The sequence below is a fragment of the Thermobia domestica genome, chromosome 8 (assembly GCF_964235325.1).
Source record: "Thermobia domestica chromosome 8, izTheDome1.hap1.1, whole genome shotgun sequence".
Classification (NCBI taxonomy): Eukaryota; Metazoa; Arthropoda; class Insecta; order Zygentoma; family Lepismatidae; genus Thermobia; species Thermobia domestica.
Genome location: NC_137461.1, coordinates 137,614,266 through 137,641,183, shown reverse-complemented (window position 1 = coordinate 137,641,183; position 26,918 = coordinate 137,614,266). Strand labels below are relative to the sequence as shown.

At 33.0% G+C, this 26,918-nt stretch overlaps 1 protein-coding gene across 1 annotated transcript; it reads right to left on the bottom strand.

Moving 5' to 3' along the window:
* Positions 1 to 26,918, bottom strand: LOC145691844 (cocaine esterase-like). Its single transcript, XM_081767159.1, has 11 exons — positions 26,670 to 26,918; positions 18,753 to 18,950; positions 17,717 to 17,861; positions 14,800 to 14,985; positions 12,573 to 12,766; positions 11,513 to 11,690; positions 7,922 to 8,014; positions 5,834 to 5,937; positions 3,429 to 3,582; positions 2,495 to 2,612; positions 1 to 264 (listed from the first exon to the last, which is right to left on the bottom strand). Exons 1-11 carry the CDS (start codon positions 26,856 to 26,858, stop codon positions 111 to 113), a joined length of 1,713 nt encoding a protein of 570 aa, XP_081623285.1. The 5' UTR covers positions 26,859 to 26,918; the 3' UTR covers positions 1 to 110.

Sequence of the window (26,918 nt, the reverse complement as noted above, 5' to 3'; positions counted from 1 at the left end):
TAATATATTAGGCTGTTATAACTTATTCTAACGACTTTGTATTAAATAAGTTTTCATCAACACTATTTAGTTTTGTTGCATCCTGATGAGATTATCGCTACAATAAAGTTCTAATGGTGTCTTAGTTTAAAATCGGTTATTGTTGCCTTGTACTGCTGAGAAAAGTCCTTCTCAACCACAAAGTCTAAGTCTATTTTCATGTAAGCATCGTTGTCAATATTGTAGCGTGGCCACTCAGGAACTCCATTAGGTGATTCAGGTTTCCTAATGATAAAGATATAATATAATAAGATATATTTATATCATACATACAGTAATATTATAATATACGGTAATATAACTAGTTAAAATGTCCGCTCTACGCATAGGGTAGAAGAAGGGTTTATGAAAAAATTTTAACTTCTTTCCTCCTTAGGATACACCCATTAATCAATCAAACTGTCTTTCTTGAGAACGTTGCGAACGAAATTTTCAGGCTGTTTTGTGTGTTAATATGAGTTATTTTGTATGAATGGTTGTTTTACGTTTGAACGGGTTTGACTCATCTGAAGTTGTGTGCATAGATGAATGCATTCAACATCACTTATCACTTTAAGTTCTGTGTCTTGACGTGGTTGACTAGCTAACATGAGTATTTTCTTTAAGTATAGTCTGAGATTCGATTCCCTTGCATCGGATACAAATCCAAGTGATGGTTTGTATTCCACTTTCAAACGATAGGTCTCAACTTACATAGTCTCATGCTGAAAAGGTGCATTGTCAGGAATTTGTCCATAAATCGATAGTGATCCAAGAGTCCCGTTACATCCATGTACAGGATGAGATACCCTGTACTACAACAGTGAGGGACTGATTTGTCTCTCGAGTGCAAGCCGAAAGGCTTATCAATCAGGTTTTGTTTTAGCAAGATTGAGCACCAGTCCACTATTTACTTGCCATGTGAAAATATTTTAACGAAGTATTTCCTATCAGATGCATTGGACGTGGTTTTCTATAGTCACCGTACCTCTAGACTGGTCAAGCTGAAGTCCCCATTTGCCATAGTGTGATACTCCATTGTGGGATTACATTAAACAGCAGGTTTGCCAATACGCCTTTACCTTGACCTTTATCACTCTGGATTAAATTACCAGTTCTTCTCATCACATTGTATGTTTCTTCTGATCCATAAGTTTACCTCATTGCAAATACTGTACATAAACAGATAGCAGTTTTCGATCACTCTGCTGCCGTGTGTATCATATTCATATTTCGCTTAAAGCAACTTCGTACGTCGGACTTTTCTTCTGGACTCTTCTTCTCAATTTGTTTAACAATGATAGATTACCTTGTCAAATGTTGAGTAAAGCTCAGAATATTCTTAGGATTGAAAGTATATGTTGAACAAATAGATAGAGGTTAGTTCGAACAAGGTAATCATATTAATTGATTACTGAAAGTTATTTAATAAATTCTTAGATATATTTGAGAGCAAGTTCTAACTTACGAAAAATTATTCCTTACGTTTTAAAAGTATTTAGGATTTTAAACTCCCTAACCCATTGGAATCATAAACAACAGTGGTGCGCGAAGTATATAAACATTTAAATCATATTACGACCAGAACTCACGAAGTATAGACGGTCAATATGAACGAAAGTTTTACATTTTCCTGCCCATATGTGTCTCTTGGGTTCACTTTTTCTTATAGAAAAGATATATGGATCGATAATTTGCCTAGTACTATCCCTATGCGACTATTGACATTTAGACAAGTTCAAATCTGGGCCCAATTTCCAATGCAAATTTCAGCAACTAAAAGGCAGTAAAATCCTATCAGAAAAGATGTGTAGTGTGTTTCATTATTGAAAAAAGAAGTGAAAGTGATGGCAGGTAGCCTCACTGACTGATTGATTGATCAACGCAAAGGCCAAACCGCTCAAGCAAGCGAGACTATATGAAACGTGAGCCTACAATTTAATGTGTTATCCGAACCACATGAGCTCAAGTCATGAATAGAAGCCGGGTCTTTCTACGCCAAAGGCGCGTATGTTAATTCCCCTTAAAAAAAAGAAAAAGAGTGGGAGGCTTCCAACTGTTAAAATAAGATGACCATATCTCTAAATCAGTTGAAATTATAAACATAAAATTTGGTATTTAGATTTTTCATTTAAAATAATTAAAGACGTGTTTTAGCATTTTTTTAATATTACTCTTACAGGAAAGAGAAAAGGCGGGAAATGAGTGGGGTTTGCAATTAATTATTATAATAAGATGACCATACTTAGAAATCCTTTAAGATTAGATATCTATATATTAAGGATATAAGTGCAAAGCTGTAGACCAAGCAAATGTGAGGGTTTGGGAACGAAGTTCCCAACTAACCTTTGATTATTGTAAAAATAAAATATTCTAGAATAAGTAACTCTCAATCTGTACATTTGAGATTTTTACAAATGTAAATAAATATGCTGTGTAGTACCAATTATAAAATTAGTCTCAAATTATACATTACCCGTTAATAATGAAGCTTGTCCAAAGATCAACCATTTTCTTTGAAACACCTTCCTCTTCTTCAGTTAACCCTGCTTTACTCGGGAATAAGAACCTCAAGTCGCTTGAATGGTCAATTCCTAAAAAAGTTTGATTTAAGATGTTAGATTTGAAAGTAAATGTATGACTAGCTTTTTTTACAAGTATTGGGGGTCTAAAATCTATAAAAGATTCATTTATAGATGTACAAATCTGGATTGTGACGGAAGAAATTACTGTAGGCATTGTAGTTGCCTTTTCCTTACATTGGGCTTGAACAGAATTCAGAAACTACATTTTTAATTTGAGCTTAAATTAAAAGGAAATAATATTTCTGAAGTAGCCATTCTAACTTTCTCTTTGTTCAGTTTATACTTAGTCAAATAGGTACCTTCAAATAGGAAAATTGCTCTGGGATAAAACAGTTGAAAAATAATATTGGATGTACTCCTTATTTGCAAATGTTTTTAAAATAATAAAAAAATATTAATGTACATGTCTTAACAAGATTTTATGAATTATTGGTATGCTCGTACTATCAATATTTACTTAAAAAGAAAACAGAAAGATATCACTCAAACTTAACTTGATTTACATTTGGCCAGTGAAACTGTAAATATGTAAGTTCTCTTTAGATCTTGGAATAGTTATTCCCCAATAAATATTCACTTACATACATAAGACTTATACATATTCACTTACATAATCAAGTTTGATTCTTAACATACAGTAATTCTAGTGAAACTTTTCTTTCTTTACATATTATAATAACTCGATCGTGAAACCTTGCGAGGGGCTCTTCAAAACTATCACAATATCTCTAGGTTAATCTGAGTGTCTACCTTCAAAAGTTAACTTGTAAGGAATTTTTACTTCTAAAGTGTAACATTATTTTTTTTTAAAAAAAAATTACTTACCACCACTGATAGGAAATGGATCTAATGTTTCAGCTATCGTTAGTTGTTGTCGACTGCCTAGATAGTTGAAGCTATATAAGTAAGTGTCTTGACTTAGGGAGTTGTATTTTGCTTCTTTGTAGACAGGACCCTTGATAAACATATTACCACAAAACTAAAAATACAAAAGAAACACAATTAGAGTTCATTCAAATAAATAAATTAATAAACTAATAATAATAATAATAATAATAATAATAATAATAATAATAATAATAATAATAACATGAAGTCGAACAACCTCAACAACTCAAAATTCCGAGGCACGATGGCTCATTAGTAGATGGGGATAAGGAATCCTGGTTCGATCCCAGGACGTGAGTTTGTGATTTATAACATCGTATATGTGTCGGAATTTTCCCCTCTTCTTCCACATTTTCATTCCACCAATTCTTTCATTATCATTCACTTTCATTAATCACCTGTCTCTTTTGTTCTAAAGGGAATAACCGTGGAATGTTATGCAAAAGATTTCCTTTCATTTTTTCATCCATTTCCTTTCATTTTTTCTTCAAAATACATTTATTCCCTAATATTTAATGCCTCCTGGGGTAAATGTGATTTTACTTCCTCCTTGAAACAGTCCGGAATAATCTAGTCACTATGTAGAGTTGAAGCACTACCGTTTTAATATGCATACCCATATTCTTCCTTTCTTTCTGACCAAATTGGATGAAGTATTTACTTGATGTTATGAGATGAAATAAGAATATTCGTAACTATAATATTTTAATTATAATAGAAGTTTTACTTGTATAAAATCATAGTTCTACAGTAAACAAACAAGATAAGTAACACTATGGCCTATGGATCTCATAAGTTCAATGCCGCACTCACAAAAGCTCTCCACTGCATTCTATCATTGACCAACTGGATCCAGTTTTTACTTTGTATTCCTATTTCTGCGAGATCGATCTTAATATTGTCCTCCCATCTACACCTAGGTCTTCCTAATGGTCGTTTTCCTATTGGACTTACAACTAACATTTTGAAAACGTTCTTAAATTCTTCCACTCTGGCTACACGACTTGCCCCCCTGAGTCTCCTAGATTTGATGACCCTAATGTTGTTTAGTAAACCGTATAAGCTATGTAGTTCTTCGTTATGAAGTTTCTGCCATTTCCTATTCCCGTTCCTCTTGGGTCCGTATATCCGTCTCAGGATTTTATTCTCAAATACTTCCAGTTTGCGTTCTTCCCTCAGAGTAAGCGACCATGTTTCACAACCATACAGAACAACAAGAATGATTATAGTTTTTTATATATATTAAGCTTCAAATTTGTCGACGTAATAGTGTATAACGCAAAAAAGTGAATAAAGATGAGACATAGAAAATCAGTTGATAGATCTCGTTAAGCTCAACAAAACGATATGAGTAGCCTAAATTCTCGTGAGTAGCAAAATGTTTTTAAACCCTAAAGTTGATGTTTTACAATAACCACGCCACCTATGATGTTAAGATAAAAACTGACCCTAAAGTTTTCCTTCATCAAGTTTTTTATTACGACAGTAACAAAATGATAATCCACGGTATGGTTAGCTCACTCATAGCTTTAAATAATGATTACGAGTAACTCTTAAATTTTAATCTTTGTTTTAAGCATTTAATATTGCCCAAAGATGAGCCATTTATATCAATGGATAGATCATATCGAACTAAACAAAATTATATACTTGAGAGCAGGGATAGAAGTGAGGGGAACTCGGGAGGACGCCGTTCTGCCACTTCCAAAAATATCTATGGCATCCCTCCACTTCCTGAAAATTACAGTGTAGGCGCGGAGGATAGCGTGACGTCATCCTTCCCCTTACCTTTTCAGATTCACTTTTATCCTTGCATGAAGATAAATTTTCATGCGTAACTTTAGAAATAATTAAGAAAATCTAATTTTCGTGGTCTTAAAAAGTGTTTTCTTTGTTGCTAATAATCATGATAATCCAGAGCTTTTTATTCTAATGAACTGAAACTCTAGTATCAACTGAAGATACTTGTCACACACAACAAGAATATCAGATACAGTATCATGTGTTTGATAGTCTCGAGTACTGCGAAGGATAGAAGCTCTTACACATTATATATATATATATATATATATATATATATATATATATATATATATATATATATATATATATATATATATATATATATATATATATATATATATATATATATATATATTGAATAATCTTTGAAATTTTAAAAGATTTTGTTATGAACCTTTTCATTCATGTGTAGGCCTAATTGTTATATAAAAACTAATCAATTAAGCGGAATGGTGCTGTTGGAAAAGTAAGAATGTGGCCTAACATGTTAATTAGATCACACACACACAAATACAAAAAATCACATTTGTTGTACTTACATCAATAAGACCTGGCCACATTGCTGTTAAATTTCCGATTTGATTTGGCTCAAAGTACTTCTCCAGTAAAGCGTACACCACAACGTGATAGGTATCATTGGTTCCTTTAAACAGTAAAAGCAATAAATATTAGTAAATAATGGTTTTCCAATACAAAAGTCATATATAAAGATGAATGTATGTTTGTATGCAGTAGCGGATCATGGGGGAAGCCAAATCCGTTAAATTCGTAATTTTATTGCTACAAGCAAAGTTTTGAAAACTTTTCTAATGTCGTAACTCTTGTATACAAAAGTTATAACGTTAGACAAAAATTAGCTTCTAGTAATACAGTCTAAATTTAACGAATGTTACCTAGGTACTTCTTTTACGAGCCGCCATTGATGCTTTGTTCGTATGTTTTTCTGTTACAAGTAATTGAACACCGTCGACCCGGCATACTATTCTATGATAGATAGAACTGTTTTGTTCATTCTGCTGTGTACTATTGTTGCTCTTTTTAGTATTTGATGCTTTATGTTATATTTTTAATGTACTAAAGAGTTTGGTTTATTAGTTCGTTTTAACCAATCACTACCAAATTTGGTGAAAATGTAGAGGGGTCAAAAGTTAGCAAATGAATTTGCTTTTGGAGCCGATCAAACCGGAAGTGGTATACGTGTAAAGTAATCATTTCCGGTTTTAACGTTGATTGCTATAGAGCAAAAGCGGTAGTGGATAGAAAGATGCGATTTTCTGCAATCAGTTACGCCTTCCATGAATATATTACATCTCAATCCTTAACTTTCTAGTAAACCCGAAAGGGCCAGTAATTCAGTATAACTTACAGTTTTAATATTGATTTACATAAAGCCGAAACGATTACAGATAGTGAAATACGTTTTCTTCTTAGAATTGATATAGCGTTTCCAGGAATAAGTACTATTTTTTCTCTTAACCTTCTATTCAAACCGGAAGTGGTAAAAATCAACCACTTCTGGTTTTAACATTAATCGCCTTTAATAGATAGAATAATAACTTTAATAGATAGCGAAAAGCGATTTTCCTCAATCAATAACGTACCAAAAAATGTATTCCATCTCTTATCTTAATATCTCTACTAAAAACGGAAGTGGTACAAATTTACTACCATTTCCGGTTAAAATAATAACTGAGTAAATATCACATCATAGAAACCAGACTTCTTCGTGTGGTATACAAGTGAAACTGCAACTTATTCTTTCTACATAAACTTTAACATAAAAAAAATCATTTTGTAATTCTACTTATTTTTAGTGGATAGGTTGTATTTTTTTTTTTTTTTCAAAAAATCTGCCTGATACAAATTTATTCAATACCAATAAACTTTTCTAATGACACTAACTTATACAATTAAAAAGTTTTCTTTACAATGTACAAAAAAATTATAATCGTAGCGAGCATCAAAATATAGGGCGAAATGTAAAATTTAAAGACAAATGTACATGTGTTTCAGTTCAACTATAATATGCCGATTAAACACTGTCCCTCTCATAATTGCTGTAGTTGTTCGTTTGGAATTTAACGTTACTTTTCGTAATAAAACTATATGGAGCGTTAGGAACACAAGGGAATCAAATCCAATTACCAAAGTTATAGAAGATGAAAAGATATGAAGTTTAAAAGTACTTGAGGAAAAGTTAACAGTGGGTTCTTAAACAATAAGAGTTATTTACAATATGTGGACATGAATCTTTTAAGCTGTGGAAGGAGCTTCAAATAGAGATCTTAAATATGAAATACGTCCAAAATGAAAAAGAGAGAGAGAGACTCAATTCCACTGTGCATCGAACTTACGATATCAAAAATAGAACCGAGCTTAATACAAGATTTGAAATACATGAAGTCATACTTGGAATTGAAACCAGATCCCCCTTATCAAAGGTAAGAAAGCTTATGATTTAGCCACACTATGCAGAAGCTCACATACTAATACTAATACTAATAATAATAATATGTTTAGAAACCTTTTATTTTGTAAATTCTCGTTAAGGATAAATTATTGTCATTATCTAATACCATTTTCCTATAATTTTGTCTTTTATTACCAAATTAAGATATTTTACTTACCAAACAACCGAAGGAGATCTCCAAGAAATTGATGTTTTAGAAATTCTGTGTCATTCAGAACCTTGTTTACCGTCAAATATGTTCTATGGATCACTATAATTAATGAAAAATGTATCTTTTAGTAACAATGAACTACGTAGTATGTTCCCTTTATCTATCTTTAGAAACTATTAATCCACAATTAGTTCTATGATGGAACGAACAGCCAATGCTGTAGTCCTAACATTTTCACAAGGTAAACGCTGTTTTGTGAATATCTATGACTAGCATGACATACATAGAATACTATGACAATAGAGAAAAATCAATCCATTAAGAATATTGTAATGTAGTACGTGCTTTTGTGTACAATGTTATATGCTTCTGTTTGTAAACGTCACCACAACCGTCGGAGTACTACACGCCACGTGGAATTACTACAAAAAGCAGTCGACAGAGTAACAGCACTTTTTACAAATCACATAACAATATGGCAGCAGCAGCGCCACCACCGCCAGGGCGCCCTGCCTAAATGAATCCAACTTCAAAGCTTCTAGTCTGCTTCGGGACTCTTGGCTATTCGTTTCCTCCTGGCTTAGCCTGCTTCGGGACTCTGTAACTTTTTATCCCCTTCACTGCTTGCTGCGGATCATTGGGGATACCTACAACACTCTACTTAGCCTACATCGGGGCTCTGTAACCACGACCGCATGATCATGGGCTACCTAGTTTCTACCTCACAATAGAAAATGATATACTAAAGTATTTCTGTAAATACTATTGTTATTAAAGAATTTTTATAAATAAATCAATATTGAAAATCAATTCCAGACTCTAATTTCATCAACCTAGCTCTACCTAGCAGAACTTTTACAATGTATATGTTTGTAGGTACGTAGAAGGAACCAACCTACTACGAGAAGGAACAGAGAAAGTCGCACCCGATGTACGTACCAGAAGATTTTTTTAAAAAATGTGGTGAAGAGTAGGTTGGAAATACAAATGCTACAGTTAAACAAAGCTTTTGTACTGATATTCACTGATCAAAACAACATAACTTGGACAAAGATAGAGCTGACGTAATATTTCCATTTGTCTTTCTTTCCCCCTCTATTGCTCTTTGTGATCGCAAGGTAAGAAAAAACGATTTCTTTTCACATGAAAGCAGCGGCTACTAAGAACAGCGTAAAAAAAAGTGATATAATAACTTTATCACTAGAGTCATGTCCCGATTACATAAATAAACAAACATAAACGAAACAAAAGTACTATATGCCTTCAAGTATCAATTATACACTAATGACTAAGTTCAAGCAGAGGGCTTACGGCGTATACCACTGTATATACCATAGACTACAATCCTGCGAACAGCGCTTTCAAAGACTAAGGGTTTGGACCAAACTAATATGTTCCAGTGAATGTTCCCCTCAAGATTCAGCGGGAGTATTATAAAGAATGGTATCCTACGCACAAAACTCAAATGTTACCCAAATGTTATAAATTGAAAGTTTTTCCAAGCAACCAGATATTGATTTAAAGACAATGTAAAGGCAGAAGTATTTCTAAAGGCTATTCTGGCTCATTTAAACACTTCTTAATTAAATGCTTGTTCCTCTGAAGACTGAAATGTGATTGATTGGATTATTTTATGGAGACACCGGGATTGAGTCTCTTGTAAAACTTACACCAAAGTTAGAATTGTTATTTAAAATATATTCTTAGAGTTATTATGTAATCCTTTCGTTCGTTTCCAGAAACTTGACTTAATCTGACAATGTGAATGTAATTATCCTAAAGGTAATTCACCTCTGAAAGGTAACTAAGAAGGAGTGAACACTAATTTATAGGGCAGAAAAGAAGTCAAATAGGACACAATAAATAATACAAATAATTATTTTACGAATTGATATTCATCTTATGTTCAAAGTCATATTTCTTTCATTAAACAATGTAGAACTCATCTTGTCTCGTGTTTGTCAATGGAGTGTTTTGCCACGGATGTTAGCAATAAATATCTCTTCGGAGTAGATAGAGGAGATATGCCGTTGTTTATTTCATACAAATTATTTTTCCGTAATATAGATGGTTTAGTTCAGTGGTTCTCAACCTAATTCCTATCACGACCCCCATTTTATCACATCTTCTTGCCAGCAACTCCCTTATAATTTCTGGCTTGTAATAAACTTGTGTTGGATTTTTAATATCGTACCTATTGCGGAGATGTCACGATATCCACCTATTCCTATAATAGTAGAATCCATTTCTTGTTATATAGTGGATACAGTAATTGCTCTAAAAGCGAATGGATTAAAACCAGATTTCGTCAGTTCATTCATATTACAAATATCGAATCCGATCCGTCATATGTTTCAAAATGGAGGTCATTTGAAAATTTTAAAAATTCATAATTCCCTTAATTTTGAATCAAATGATAAAAAAAAAAGTGATTTCTAATTTTGGTTAAAAAGACTTGGACACTTGTTTAAAATGTTATTGAATATTTTAATTTTCGAGAGGGTGCTGCTTTGAGTTACCTCATATTGTTGTGAATTTGGTATATTGTTGTATATGTGTTCAGTATCACCAAAAACTGTTAAAGACAACTTGTTTACATTTAAAATTTAGGAAAAATAAAATCCCACACCAAAAAGCTGTCTTCATTAAGCCAACTTGCTGGAAAAAAGACTACTCTCTCACATATATATGCGTACAGTTTTGCAAAGAACAACAAAGGATTCTAAACGAAAGCAATCCCTTTTATTGCCGGCAGGATAAGTTATCCATTGTTGATTTATCAACAAACGCTACACAGCTATTTGTAACAAAATCAATACAGGTATCTCATTAGCTTTCAATTTTAATTGTATTTCAATATGCAGGGTTAGTTGGATTTGTATTTTTCTTGTATTTTAATATGCAATTCTCATTAGTTTCATATCCTACCTTTTTCGTTTAAATTGAGTTTTAAACAACTCTGCACCTGTTGAAAATGTTTAGTAGGCCTAATTTTTGTTGTTCTTAATAGTATGTATAAAAATAAAAACATGGCTATCAGAATAAAATTCAAAATAATATTTAAAAATATTTTCCGGAATTAGATTTTAATTATATTTATCTCTTCCGCTTATCTTCGCGACTCGCAGGTTGAAAAACCCTAATTTAGATGGTAGTAACCTTGTTCCTATCTTGAATTTTTACATCAATGACACTCCAATCTAAACCAAATAAAAATATTACTATTAATTATATGCTCATATCTAGTTGAAGTACTTCGATAAATCAGTGACGTACACAGAATGTAATCGGAGGCTCAAAATACTCTATCTCACATCCTTTCAGGATACTCGTGCTTCATATACAATTCCATTTACCTCAGTGGCATGCACAGTAGGGGTTTCCTATATTCCTCAAGGGGAAACCACCATTGTGTATGCCACTGAAGTAAATGGAATTGTACATCATTGTTAGATACATATTTGACACATTATAGCACATTCTGTCTTGAATTTAACGTAACTAATGTGACAAATAAGGTGTCAAAAGTGTATTCTGAATGCAGAAGTTCTCGCGTCAGTGTTATTGCTTCCCCTCTCCCCGTATAAAAGTACTTACATTGTGTCACAAATATTCCTTCGTTTTCAACAGCTCCAAGTAACATAGGAACACTTGTAAGTTCCGCATTTGCCAATACTATGTCCTGTGGATTCCTGTCTAAGTATTTGGTTCCAGCCACTTGAACAATAGGTAGAGCTCCACTCAAACCAAGTTTACCCTTGGCCATGGCTCCCAACTATAAGAGAAATGACTACTGTACTCAATGTAACAAAGAAAAAAGAAAACAGGAAGAGAAGTAAGTTATATTAGTGATGCCGTGCAATGTTGAAATGAGCTATTGTCTCTCTCACTAATTTCAACCTCCAACAAAATGTGAAGGAGGAAAGGAGAATGAAAAGGTAGGAGAGTGAGTCCATTATTTTATTCTTTACTTATTTTAACTCCCTGCAGACGGGGAGACTGGGACGCCTCAAAGAAAATATATAACATTACTTCAAAATCAAGCGTTTTATAACAATTGTCGTGCAACATACTTTTGAAATTAAAGGAAGGGGGTTAATCCAGACTTTCATTCTTGGCAGATTTTAACCCTAAGCTCTGTAAATATTCCCAATGGCATAAAGAATATATATATATATATATATATATATATATATATATATATATATATATATATATATATATATATATATATATATATATATATATATATATATATATATTGTCATATTTGAAATTTTTATGTGGTGTATATTAGATTTTGATTTGGAGTTTAGCGTCCCGTTCAGACGCGAGGCTATATGAAACGTGGATCTACAGATTAACGTGGGATCCAAACCAATAATAAATTAACAGTGTCGTGCGTTACTGATTATAGAGTATGCATGGACTTCTATGGAGTTCATTCAATGAGAACTGCTATGTGCCATCACCTTCTAAACATATCATCTACAGACTTTTGTAATGGAAAGTGTTTAAGGAGTATCCCCAATATTTTCTAGAACATCCTTGTCTATTTTTTTCTTTTTAATAAATCAATATTGCTTTTGCATAAATAACATTTTGAGAAAATTTTAATATTAACAAGTTTATCAGAACTTGAAGAAAGGTAACTTACTGCTGTTAGGCCAAATCCCATAGTGAATTGGTTAGGTTTCTTGGTTTTCAAGCAACTAACAAGTTCTGCTACATCAGTCTGGCGACAGAATGCCCACTTTGCTATGGAGCGAGCAGCTTCAACGGGATCAAGAGTATCGATAGCCCAAGGTGCCATGGCTGAACCGCTATGAGCGATTATTCGATGGAATAATCCTGAAAGTGAAAATATGTACTTAAGCATATTTGATATATTTACCATACAGATATGTACTCTTTTAGAAGAACTTTATTTTTATTTTTTTATTTATTTATTTTTTCATTTTAAACTAAAGAATTTACTTTTCTTTTAAAGATCTCTCTGCTAACCTGTAGTTAGGATTGCAGCAGACATGGACATATAGAGTGTACCTTTAAAACTTATCTTGGAAGCCTATTTATCGAAACAGATTATCTTTGGGTACGGCTTGAGAGCTGTCAATATTATTTCAATAATACTGTGAGGTTTTCGACGTGGCATTATGAACTTTGTAAATAAATAAATGTATAATATTATAATATTAGTATAATTAGTATATTTCACAGTATATTGCTTTATATTATGAAAACGTAGAAATCCAATATTTATTATTGTTGAACCAGGTAACTTGTTTTCGAAAATTTATCATAAATCTGTAATCTACCATATATTTACAATTATTTACTAAATGACAAGACTTATAAATAAACAATACTTTGGAATACTAAGAAAACAATTAGATATCAAGAAATTTACTAATATTGTAATACCAATCAATATACTTGTAAGTTATATCATTTTATATTACTTTTTTTTAAAAGAGTTTGGAAAGGTAAGTTTAAACTTGAAGATAGGCAGTTGTGTAAGATGCTGTATGCGTAAAGTCATACTGTATTTCCATATGCCTTCTCACAGTCTTATTACATGTTATTGAAAATGCACAGTGTGTCTAATGTTTGAGAGACCATTGCCACAATTTTAAATCCAACTCGTACTTTTATTAAAAAGCTTACATTTATTTAACTCATCTCATTGTACTCTTAGCTGATAACAGATCCTTGAAAGTTTACTTCATGCTATGTTGTGTAAAAATTAAGTCTTACATTTAAAACGTCTCTTCATTAATTTATTTATCACCAATGCAAGTTTCAAAAGATACAATGAGCTTAGTCGTCTTAGATCAAATATCATCTATAACTTTAACATTAGAATTTTTACTTGAATTCATATATATATATATATATATATATATATATATATATATATATATATATATATATATATATATATATATGTGTGTGTGTGTGTAAACAAATTTGAATTTTGTTTCTTGTTTTTGAATAAGTCATTGTAAATTTTCTCGAATACAAATCTAATAAATAGTAAATAATAAATAATTGTGTACATTTAAAAACAGTATCAAGTTAAGAATAGTTTAAAATTTGTTTCGAGGAAATATTCGAGATGTTCGTAGAGTTAAGTGTTTACTTTTGCAATTTGTGCATCTTCTTTATAACTGGAAAACCGAAAAGCTGATGTCCACCTTTTTGCAGAATGAAAGTAAAAAAGTGATGATAACGTTAAAGATTATGCGTTTCATTACAAATGTGACTCTTTTGACTTTGAAAGTAGAGTTTCGAAATCTTTCCCACTTGATTTGCATTCCTGAAATTCGCTATTTACACTTAATCAACACTCCTAGGAAATCACGAATACACAAGTGTATTGTAGAATTGCATAAAAGCTGGATGTTTATATACAGTCAGATATATTTGATAACATAATTTTAAAATTTGTACATATTTTCTTTTCAACGAGAGATCAGGATTCGAATATCTGTTTATTATTCCATGTTGCAGTGTTACTAGGAAAGAAAATAAGAATACTGTACGTATATGGTATGACGATGTTTCCCCGACTGAAATATTCGAATATGATTTGGTTGCTTCCACATGTTGTCAGCAAATAGCTGATTAGAAGATTAGAAGATTAGAAGATTAGAAGATTAAAGAATAGAACGAGAAAGAACTGTTTGTATCCGTGATAGGTAAATTTTTCATAGTAGCCTTTACCGTGAAGTATTATAAACTGATTTGTATTGTCTACTGTTTTTTACTTTTGTTTAGCCATTCGTCGGAAAAAAGAAAGAAATTGAAAACATCGTTTCTATAAACCAAAATGTATTAAATGTATGTCTAATTTCATCCTCTTTATCTTGAAACACTCTTACCTTTAGCTAATGGAGTGTACTTCATAAGGCTAACACTGGCACCACCAGCGCTTTGTCCACCGATTGTCACTTGTGCGGGATCACCTCCAAAATATTGAATATTATCTTTAACCCATTGAAGAGCCAAGATTTGATCCAAAAGACCATAGTTGCCAGCCAAGTCATCCACATTGAGAGAAAGGAAACCTGTAAGATGGTTAATAAATTGTTGAATGTTAATTATTATTTATTTTTTTTTACTCCATTCGCTTTCTTGAATGTACACAGTGTACTATCTATCAAGAAAAAAATACATCTCTTGATGATTCTGACATTCCTGTACTGAATGGTGTAGCTAATATGAGAATTAAATTAATCAAAACTATAGTTTTATTGGGAGGGTAATGAAGGTTTTGAATACATTACGTAAGAGAGAAGAAGTTGTAAATACAAGTAATATATAGTGTAGATAAGTGACATGTAAATGCAAATAACATATAATGTAGATAAATGACAACAATATAAGAGAAATACGAAAGTATCTATGAAACAAAGAAAAATAATTTAACCAAATCTTGAGCCTATTTCCTACTTCATTCTACTAATAGCTGTGGCTAAGAACGTCTTCAAGTAACCCTTAACAGTAGCTTCAGACAGTATCAAGTGTTCAGTTAGACTTTGGGGCTGTGTTGCCGCATTCACAATAACAGAAAGAGCGATATGACGGAACTGGTTCATTTCCTCGTCTTAAATCGAAATTATAACTGTTTTGTTTTTCACTCTGTTTCAAAAAATAATTCTTATAAGGAGATCAACTGGTCTGGGATTTAGGTTTAGAATATTCTGTCATGTGGAGGTGGTACAACTTCTCAGGTATTTAAAAATATGCTTTGCACTACAAAACCAATTACCATAGAACAAGACTTGAAGTTTAATCACTTAAAATATACTAAACAGATCCCTTTGTGTTAGCCGAGCGCATTCAAAGGCAATAACGTTTTGATTTGTGAGATTCGGGCCTACAACTTATTTTTACTAAAATAACTCTCATAGGCATTATGTTATGTGTCGGTTAAAAAATATATGAGAAATTGGAAATCTCTATACAAGGAAAGAAGCAAACAACGGATATAAATCTACTGTATATTTGCCACCTGTCTACAAGTAATTTTAAATTAACTTTCAACTAACTGTATGTTCCTGAACTTTCAACCAACTGCATGTTCCTGTTTAAAATATAATACTTATCTGATGTTTATAATCAGTTAATAAATGAGTTGTCACAACTCCTTGTGGACTTTTAAGTTGTGTAAAACACTGTTCGATCCACCAAGTAGTTTATATAAAGCAACCCCTTAAATTTCGAAACAAACCCAATGTTGTAACACGTTTCCATGCCACAATTGGTGTGCCTGGTCCCGACTTCGATTCCAGGTTGGATTCGACTGGTTTAGAACCCACGTTAAATTATGATCCCCGTCCTTATGTAACCTTGGTGCAGGAAAGGTCCTAAAAAAATGCAATTATACCAAAGTTTGTAACTATCAATTGGAAATGTTTTGAGAGTCCACATTGCAAGAGACATTAAATATTGCCGTATTAGTGATTATATAAACGTAATTTTCATCGTCAACTACAAACATGTCTATCTTACTTTAGCATTGGCAACTGTCTATTAAACAGCGCAAAAATTATCAACTTAAAAAAAAATCTCTATTGGACGAACGGATTTGTAGTTTGTTGCCTTACCCATCAGATATTGACCATTTCACAGTGAAAACGTTGTAATTGGTGTCTATAGGCAATTTCAATCTGTGTCCTTGCTTCTAATCTTTTACATTTCTTTTCTTCATAGATTTTTTCGTATTTATTTTATGTTGTATCTTATCTCTACTATGTATAATTTGTATTTTCAACGTCTGCTCCTCCTAAGCATGTGCTTCAGATTTTCATCGCCTCACCTCATCAAACTACAAACTTGACTGATTTAATTATCATTTACTTCAGACCAGTTGGTGCAGGTATGGCAGAATCACAAACAGGTGTACATTCACTTTCTTGACAGATAATATTAGTAGAATATTGATTAGATATATTAGTTTACAATTGCTATCTTCCTATATACAAACAATATTAAATTCACATGACAACTTGATTTCTGTGAAGAGCTGAGAGCTTGAATTGGACAACTGCACTCGCGTTCGATAACATTGTTATATTACTATGCTCTTGTATGTTCAACTCTAATTATTCATGTTCTAAATATTCAAAATAAGAATTCATTTTCAATTCTTTCTCGAAATTTAGTTTCTGCATGTGATAGTAAAATCAAACTATAGTTATTAATGTAATTTGAAATTATTTAGAGCGAATGGTCCAATTGCGTCATCCAAATGCAAATTGAGTCAACACAACGCACAATTTTCATTTTACTTTGCGATAATCGGGATAACACTTATATTCTACGTAATTGCTTATTACAATCTGTGCCTTGTATTCCGTTTCATTGCGATCTGCAAATTTTTCGAAGATTGATAAATATTGTCTGTTTATAAAAGTTGTTTGCCTTTATATTAATCACTTGCCATATGAATTCGGACTTAGCAGAACTTCTATAACTTATACAAAATGAACCATCTTTGTTAGTGTATATTAGAAGGAATGAGGAATTAACATTAGTTTAAGCTATAGCAATTAGAGATGTAAAGAACAAAAAAATAAATAGACAATTTTCACCAATATCAGAAAGGAATTAAAAATGAATTATATAATAGAAAGTACTAATTGACTAATTTCTTCAAATATTTTCTATGAAAATTCTAAGAGCTTCTTATTGTAATAATTAGATTGGTTTTCGTTACCTATATAATTTTAAAAAAAATGAACACCCTGAAACTGAATCTGAATTGATATATTTTGAATATGGGAAACAACTCACCAAGAGGCCCCAGTCGATATTGAGGAACAACTAACACAATATCCTTGTCTAGCAGGTAGTCGGGTTTGTATTCATGAGATGATCCAAATAGAAAAGCACCTCCATGGAAATATACATACACTGGCAATTTGGCATCTGAATTCAACTAAAATATAAGGAAGTTCATGTTCAACTAAAATGAATATGTACATTTAAAATATTTTAATAGTGTATTTATGTGTCTCTCTTTTATTGGTAGTTAATCTTTTTAATTGGCTGCACATAGTTCTGGAGTTGTAAATTTACTTATGCCAATAATCTTGATCAATTGACTTTATATTTTTAAATCGAGAATGTAAAATATTCGGATGGACTACAGTGTGTTTATAAAGCTTAAAATTGCAATTCATAAAAAGAAAATATTTTTTATACTTATTATTAAACTTACAAAGCCCTTTTCCTTTCTTTATCAGTCTACTGTCACTTTACATCTTGAATAAGCATATATACGTTTACACTTTTGCTCTCCTCTCCCATTATGCATGACACAATATTTAAAATTAAACCCTTACTAAAAATTATAGCAAATTTAGTCGCTATGAACCTTTACAAAACACTTTTTGAAACAAAATAATTGTTCTCGAACAGGTGTTTTTTTTAAATAAAGATTGGAATCTCAGACTAAGTTTAAGTAATAAGTTGTGTAGAATTTAAAAACACAAGTTTCTCATCAAGATGAGAAAGACAGTCAACAAGCTGACTTTAGATTTGGCAAATATAATCAAGTGTTCAATGTAGAAGAGACGTCATGAAATCATCTTAGTAAAACATTATGGTATTCGACTAAAATTTTAACGAAAATTTGAATTTGAAACTGATAAATTGCCTTCAAGATTAATTCCATGCAAGATGACTTAACTATTTTTGTTGCTCATTTTTTTTAAGTAAGAACATGGTTATACTCGGCTAAAATCATACTAAGCTGAAATAGTTTTATAGTATAAACTGAAGTTAGTGACTTCCAGAGTAGAAATAAATGCGAAGTTTCTATCCTTACCTGTGGTGTGAAGACATTGAGATTTAAGCAGTCTTCTGGGTCGTCTGTTATTCGTGTTGTTAGTTGCTCAAGGGGAGCATCAGGGTCATATCTGAAGTACGGCCATCCATATTGAGCGGGGAGACTAATTTCAGGGCATCTTTGACCAAGGGCTGTTGCGTCGAAAGTAGAGTTAAATTGTTCTATGCGCTTTGGAGGCTGAAAGTTATTAATTAAAATAGAATTGTAACGTATATTTCCATAAAATTGAATAAATGAATTGTACAAAATGTATTAATGAAAATCGTTATCAGTATTATATATATATATACATATTAACGAATTCTTTTTGTTCAAATAGTATCATCGAAAAAGTAAAACACGAATAATTGTTAAGAAATTAAAAGTTAATTTACAACTATTATAATTATTTGAACTTTTAACCATCGTAGTGTCTTAAATATTGACAAACATTCATTGCTACAAAATCCTAAATTTCAACCTGTTAGATTTTCATTAAATTAACTTTAAGGAGTTTCTAATGTCAGGTATTAGATGATTAAATGAAAGAGGCAGTGATATATAATAAAACTATTTCTCCCCTCGACTGGAGAAACTGAACTTCAAGTGTCAGAAATTGGCACTGTAAAGTCGTAGTTGAACATCTGAAATTCCTATGATTATGTTAACAGGCTATGTTTTTTCCGTGAGTGCAATAAGTATTTGCCAACAAAGCAAACCATCTACAAATCGTTATGTAACCCTTCTTAAGACGAAAAAGATAAATTTAAATTTCTCATAACCTATGACTTTGTAATCTACGAGACAACACGAGGAGTGGATACAGATCAGAAGTATAAGAGCGACTTTTTTTCTAAATGTAAAGAGTACTAATATCCAGCTATAAAAGATCGTAATAATTTATTCCTAAAAATGTATTAGGTTTATTGTGAAAATATTGAAATATCGTATGTTATGAATTCATTCAGAATCACCGCGCAATACTAAAATTCCAGAATAAATATGAAACGAAATCTTTTAGCTTAACGTCCTACGATTATATAAAAATGAATGAAATTATTTTTTTTATAGTATTTGCTGATACAATTTTTTAACTTCTGAGCAATGATCAGAGAGAAGAAAGTAGAACAGAAGATCGTAATAAATCGATATTTCAACGGATTTACACGTTTCATGACTCCTGCATACATGAAAAAGGGATGTTTGGATGCCTATCCATCTGCTCGTTCCGCTGTATGTATATACGCCTAGATGCCACACTGTTCAATGTACCCAGACTAAATTTTAAAGTTTTTATTGAGGATCTGCAGAGGGAGGTTCAAATTTTCTTCTTACTTCAAAAATAAAGATAATTTCCTGGAGGGTGAAAATCAATAATTCAGATTTTCTTCGAAGCGGTTCTAAAGTTTTCGTTTACACTTTATAAATCAATATTTTACTAACAACTCTATAATGTACGTAACATCAGTTTTGTTTATAGGAAAAGTCCAGAAGGGATGCTGTAGTTTATCCTTAGGTAAGTTTGTTTAGACGATTTTCTTAAAAAATACTCAGGATATTTTGTTCACATGATTTCAATAATAATCCTATAATTTAGCATAAGTCATTTCTTCTTAAAAATCTATAAGGGATACTTTACTAATTTTTTAAAGATTTCTCTCTCTCTCTCTCTCTCTCTCGCTCTCTGAATGTATGTACGTATGTATGTTTATATATATAAAATATATAGGTATACGAAAAGTAAAATTGCCAATATTAATAACACTATAATGTGGGCAGTAATTAGTTCCTCATTTTAAAAAACCCACACGAGGTAGTTTACTCTTGTGCAAAGTCTTGCAAGTTTCCCGAAAACTACGGCTATTGTATTTATTTCGTATTTCATATTTGTTATTATTTTGTACTTCGAATTTTGTTCATGCTTCGTAAATGTTTCAGTAATAACTGCAGCACGGCCTGATATTATATATATATATAAGAAAATAAAGTATAACAGTTTAGTGCGACTGTTCTTTTCTTTCAATGAAAATGTAACATCGTTATCATTACAAATTCTATTCTAATACAAAATATAGAAGAAAAAGTATTTACTATCATAAATTCTACAATATTACCAGCGTTTAATGTGAAAAAATGTCCAGAGATAAGACATATACAAGTCGATAGATCTTACTAAGCAGAACAAAATTATATGATTAAATTACTACTAGCTGAACCTGCGCTGTCTACTCAGCGTATCGTTCTGTTATAACCATGAATCTCCTTCCCACTGTGCATGTCTCCTTACTCACACAAGTAAAGGACAGAAGACTCACAAAGGAAGTGAACTGCTATGTATAGATGTTGAAGTGAGTTTGTAGCAAATTGTAGAAGTAACACGATATCAAGTGGAAATATTTTTTTTTAATAAATCCATATCTGTCCGAGTACGCCTCATTGCGTCTCTCGAGGCCTTTGAAGTTGCCAGCATACAATAGGTTTTGCAATTCAGATTTAAGCAAAACGCCTGCAATGCCCGTCAACCCGCCATACGTAACTTCTCTACTGGTTGCTTAACACCATAGCTTCGAAATGCAACAATGTTAATTTTATGGGCTCAAAACTAACCCTAAAATGTTGAACAGAACAACAACGACGCGGTTTTTGAAAATTTAAATGAGAACTGAACAATCTACACAAAATTTGAAATCGATTAGTTAGAGCAGCACGTTTCTAGCACTTATGGTTTTCGAGATCTCATTGTCGAAAGGATTGCGGACAAACATATAAACTTAGCATTTTAATACATAGACTAGCTGAACCTTTGCTTTCTACACAGCGCATCATTCACATATGAGTATGAATCCCCTTGTCACTCCTCACATGTGTACATGTTTCTTTACAGACACAAGTGAAGAACGTCTTGATAGAAATCAGCAAGGGGGTATCATAAAGGGGGAGATTTTTTCAATATTGCAAGATTTGAGCCTACTTCCGGTTGGAGTATCATTCATATATGACCAGTGTTTTCTTTCTCCTTGCATGCAGTATGTAATAAGCAAATACATTACAAATACGATTAATTATAATGTCAGTTATATATGGTGTTCATTGACAAAAAACTCCAAAAATAAAGATTCATCTTAGAATTGAGAAATGGTTGTCCTTCCTTTTTCATTATTATTTGGCCATGAAATAAACGCCTGATGCATATGCAACCCCTATATACAACAATGTGGTATTAAAATGTATAATGCATAGTATATGATGCTTTAGTTTTTTTTTTTTTTTTTTAATTTCAACACTTCCAGTGTACTGTTGAAAATGTAATAAAGAAATAATGGCCATGTTCTTTAAATATTCAATTAGAACTGGACAATCTACGCAAAATTTGCAATCTATCAGTTAAAACGTCATCTTTCTATAGCCTGTAGTTTCAGAAATCTCATTGTCAAAAGGATTGGCCACAAACATATAAACGTCCACAAACATATAGTTGAAAAGAACTCCGAAAATGGCAGCACAATCCATTTGCATTGATTTTGGAGAAGGCTAATTAAAATACAAAGGCTTTGAACAATAATTTTAAAAAATAAACTTTATAAAAAAAGATCTATTTAAATAATTTATTTAAAGTACACATACTTTAAAATATTTGTATTTGTTAAACGTGAAATCACATATAACCGTAAATCAAACCTTTGAAATCCAAAGTTAGAAGTTGGGGTTCAGGCATTTTCATTGCTATTGTAGCATTTTAATAGATAGATAAGAGCTCGTACATGATTTTCGGGATTTTTTTTACCCTAAAAATTAATGCTGTAGAAGAACCATGCCACTTATTAAGGTGAAACTGACTAAACTGCTTAGCCTCTTCATTATGATACTAGGAATATGACAGAGTACATAGAATGGTTATTGACATATAGTTCAAGATTATCAATAACACGTAAACTTTAATTTCTGTTGAAATAGATAAAATGTATATAACAGTTGATGGATCTCAGTAACTAAGCAAAGTGTCATGCTTGAGGATAAACTCTCATGCGTAGGTTTCGAGAAAATAAGAAAAACGAGTTTCAATACCGTTAAAAAGAATGTCGTTCGTTGCCTATCTGCTGCAATGAATAGTTTTTATTCCACTCGAATAGATTATTTATTTATTTATTTATGTGTTATATATGAAAAATATACGCTGGAATAGATTATTTATTTATTTATTTGTGTGTTATATATGAAAAGTATACACTATTAACTATCAGATTGCATCTATTGTTTGATTTTTCCTAATAATGAGGCACATACTATTTGCAACTTTTAACAAAATAAATGTGTAAGTAAGAGCATGGCTTAAGAAATCCAGAGTTTCTTCGCCCAATTACTGGATCCTATTCCGTATGAAACTAATGCAGTCGGTTTAAAGTTATAGACAACGCAAAGGCCAGTGCAAAGTTAAACCGATAACGAAGAAACCAAAAGAGAGAAAAGAGAAACTTCGCAGGAAGCAACTATAAGGAGGGGAACATCTTTGTACGTATTAAACAGAAACACTCAACAAATAGTGTTGCCAACCGAATATAAAGTTGTACTTTTCCAATAGTACTACGTCAGATTATTATGCATTTCAAATCAACATGTCAAACGAAAACTTAAAGTATCATATATATTATTCAGCATTACAAACTAAGGATGTAATAGTATCACAAACATCCAAAGTTTGGAAGCCTCTATGCACACATACAGCACAACGGAGACGAACAGGATAATATGCATCGAAAGTATCTTAACGTTGAACGTCATGGTCATGCTATGATTTGTTTAGATTGAATATGAACAAAATTACAAGAGCTTGAAAATATAAACTTTTTCGAAAGGTTTTATTTCAAAAACATACTTACCTTCTTAGATAAGTATCATTTACCTATCTATTTACCTATATGATTTACAATCGGGAGAACAAATCATTTTGCCATTTACAGCATTTCGGAATCTCAAACCGTTCCGTAGATATAATCGACATTCATAAAGTTCGCAACACTGATGAAAATGACTTATTTGTGGAAAATATTTGAAATGGTTGTTTCCTTCTCTTTTATAGGTAGGGATGCGCACGAGTCGAGTCGAGTCGACATTTAAGCCTGTCTCGACTCTTCTCGAGAAAATGTCTCGACTCGAAAATGTTTCTGTCTCGACTTGACACGAATTCGAGACAAGACGTCTCGAAATTCGAGTCGAGACAAAATATACGAGTTAAAATATACGCACACATCAGCCGGAACATTATGACTACCAACCTAATTGTCACCACCTTTGACACGGATAACAACGGCGACACGTCTTGGCATGGACTCAATGATCCTTGGTAGGTCGCTGGAGAAAGTTGGGACCACATGTGCACACACAGGTCACCTAATTTTCGTAAATTCCGAGGAGGGGGACGATGCGTTCTGACGTCACGTTCAATCACATCTCATATGTGTTCGATTGGGTTCACATCCGGCGAGTTGGGAAGCAGGCACATCACTTGGAACTCGCCTCTGTGTTCCTCGAACCCCTCCATCACACTCCTGGCCTTGTGACATGATGCATTATCTTGTCGAAAAATGCCATTACCATTGGGAAACATGGTCGTCATGAAGGGGTGAACATAGTCTGCAAGCAGTGTTCGTTACGCCTCGGCCGTCATGGTGCCTTGCTCGTCCTCCACTAGGCACATGGACGCTCACGTGAATGTTGCCCAGAGCATAATTAAGCCGCCGCCAGCTTGACTTCGTCCCGCAGTACATGTGTCAAGGAGCTGTTCCTTTGGAACACGAGAGATTCGTACCCTCCCATCGTCATGATGAAGAAGGTATCGGGATTCATCAGACAATGCTACACTCTGCCACTGCGCCAAGGTCCAGTGGCGATGGTCACGTGTTCATTTCAGTCCTGGTGTTAACATTCGCATATGGATGGGTCGTCGGTTGCGAAGGCCCATCGTTAGGAGTGTTCGGTGTACTGTGTGTTCAAACACACTTGTACTTTGCCCAGCATTAAAGTCTAATGTTAGTTCCGCCACAGTTCGTTGCCTGTCCTGTTTTACCAGTCTGCCCACCTACGACGTCCGACATCTGTAATGAGGTGGGGTGCGCCCAACCCCTCGACGTTTTCACGCCGTCTGCCCTTGCTTTCGCCACTTGTTGAAGACACTCACCACAGCACTCCTCGAACACCCGACAAGTCTTGCAGTTTCCGAAATTCTTATGCCGATTCTACGGGCCATTACAACCTGCCCTGTGTCAAACTCAGATAGATTGCGCGCCTTCCCCATTCTACACACAGCCAGCACTCTCACTGATACTTCATGCATCGTACGTGTGAGTGACTAGCAGGCATTCCTCACCAGGTGACGCTGCTATCGCCTGGACGGGTTTATATCGATAGTATTTCGGTCTCGAAGCAATAGAAGTTATGTAGCCCTATTGCGTTCATGGGAACGAAAAAACAATAATTATAACTATGCTAAATTACTATAGACTGCCAATTGCTCATTCAGAGAATTTGCGAAGTTCACTTTATCATGATAGTTTTATACAAACTAGATAATCTATTATTATTATTATTATTATTATTATTATTATTATTATTATTATTATTATTATTATTATTATTATTATTATTATATTTGAAGTACAATCAAATATCACGACATTAATTATTAGTTTTGATTAACTGAATTGAGCTGAAAATTAAATCTTGATCACGAAAGATTAACTATTAAGTTTGTGCGTTCTGTACCTTTTTGAAGTAATGAATTCTGGAATTGATTTCAATGCTGTTTCTGAGTGAATACTTTCTTCAAAATATTATTAAAAATCATAGAAAGATTTTCGAGACATTCGAGTCGAGTCGAGATTTTTACGAGCAATCTCGACTCGAAAATATCTAGTCGAGAAATACGTTTGTCTCGACTCGTCTCGAATTTTACAAAGTGTGTCTCGACTTGAATCTCGAATCTCAACATGTCTCGACTCGTGTGCATCTCTATCAGCGTTGCCAGATCTAGCATAATGATACTAGATCTAGCATAATTTGCATGTCTTTAGCATCTAACATCTTGCTTTTAGCATCCTGCCCAAATCTAGCATAATTTCAGCAAGTTTATTAAAAAGCCGTAAAACCTGGAGATGAGAAAGAAGTTGGTCGTGGAAAGGAAAAGTACGGCAGAAATGTATCCTCTTCGATTGATTCATACAGTCGGTAAACAATACAGCCAGTCTTATTTTCCGAAGTAAGTGAGAAACGGCTTTGGGCTTTTTTGGTGTCTCCACCCAGGGTTTTCTAATCCTTTAACTGCGAGGCATATGCGGAGCTATGGGGGCCATTCTCCCCCCCCCCCCAACTTTTTGACAACTTTGCCATCTTTATTTCTGACTTCATGACCATCTTTATTCCTGAAATGAAAGGTCCGAGACCGACCAAAAATCTTCCGCTCCCCGCAGATAATTCCCAACTCCCCTTATGCTGCGAGATAATTTTCTTTCAAAATATGTAAACAAACACTTTGCATTCATTTATACGATATATACGGCACTGATTCTGGCAACGACTGCACTAGTTTAGTTGAGTTAAAGCTTTGGTGCGTGAAGTATTGAGTTCTATCGACGCATTCTTGCGTTCTGCGTATTTTAAGTTACGTTATCGTATCTCAACTTCGTTTTTTCTCTTTTCAAACTCCTGAATTAGTAATTATGAGGATCTAGCATAATTTGACCGAATCTAGCATAACTTCCAACAAGTTTTGGAATAATTCCGAGCTGTGAGTCTGGCAACGCTGATCTCTATTTATAGCATTACAGCAATAGCTTTTAGTACCCGTAGCTACAGCAATTTCCCACGATTACATGGTTTAAGCAGTGTTGCAAACTTCAGTAATTTAAATATTAGATTACTTACCTGAAATCTTCCCTCACCACCAACAGAATGTGCAAAAGGAATCCCCAGAAACTGATGGACTGTTCTTCCTCCTCGTGTTACCGTGGTGGAGCCTACAATACTTCCTAAATTAGGAATGTCAACCTGTGATGAGCTTCTGGGTAATGCATATCCAACCGCAAAAGTCACAAACAACACAAACCACTTCATAGTGACAAGATTCGTGTAGCTTTGTGCTTTTTTTCTGGCTGATGTTGGTGGTGTGCCTGA

Coding starts and splice junctions, on each gene's coding strand:
- LOC145691844 (XM_081767159.1), bottom strand. CDS start 26,858: ATGAAGTGGTTTGTGTTGTTTGTGACTTTTGCGGTTGGATATGCATTA. Junction 8,015..11,512: donor AGGAATATTTGTGACACAAT/GTAAGTACTTTT, acceptor CATTAATTATAG/TGATCCATAGAACATATTTG. Junction 265..2,494: donor ACAAGCTTCATTATTAACGG/GTAATGTATAAT, acceptor CTTTATCATTAG/GAAACCTGAATCACCTAATG.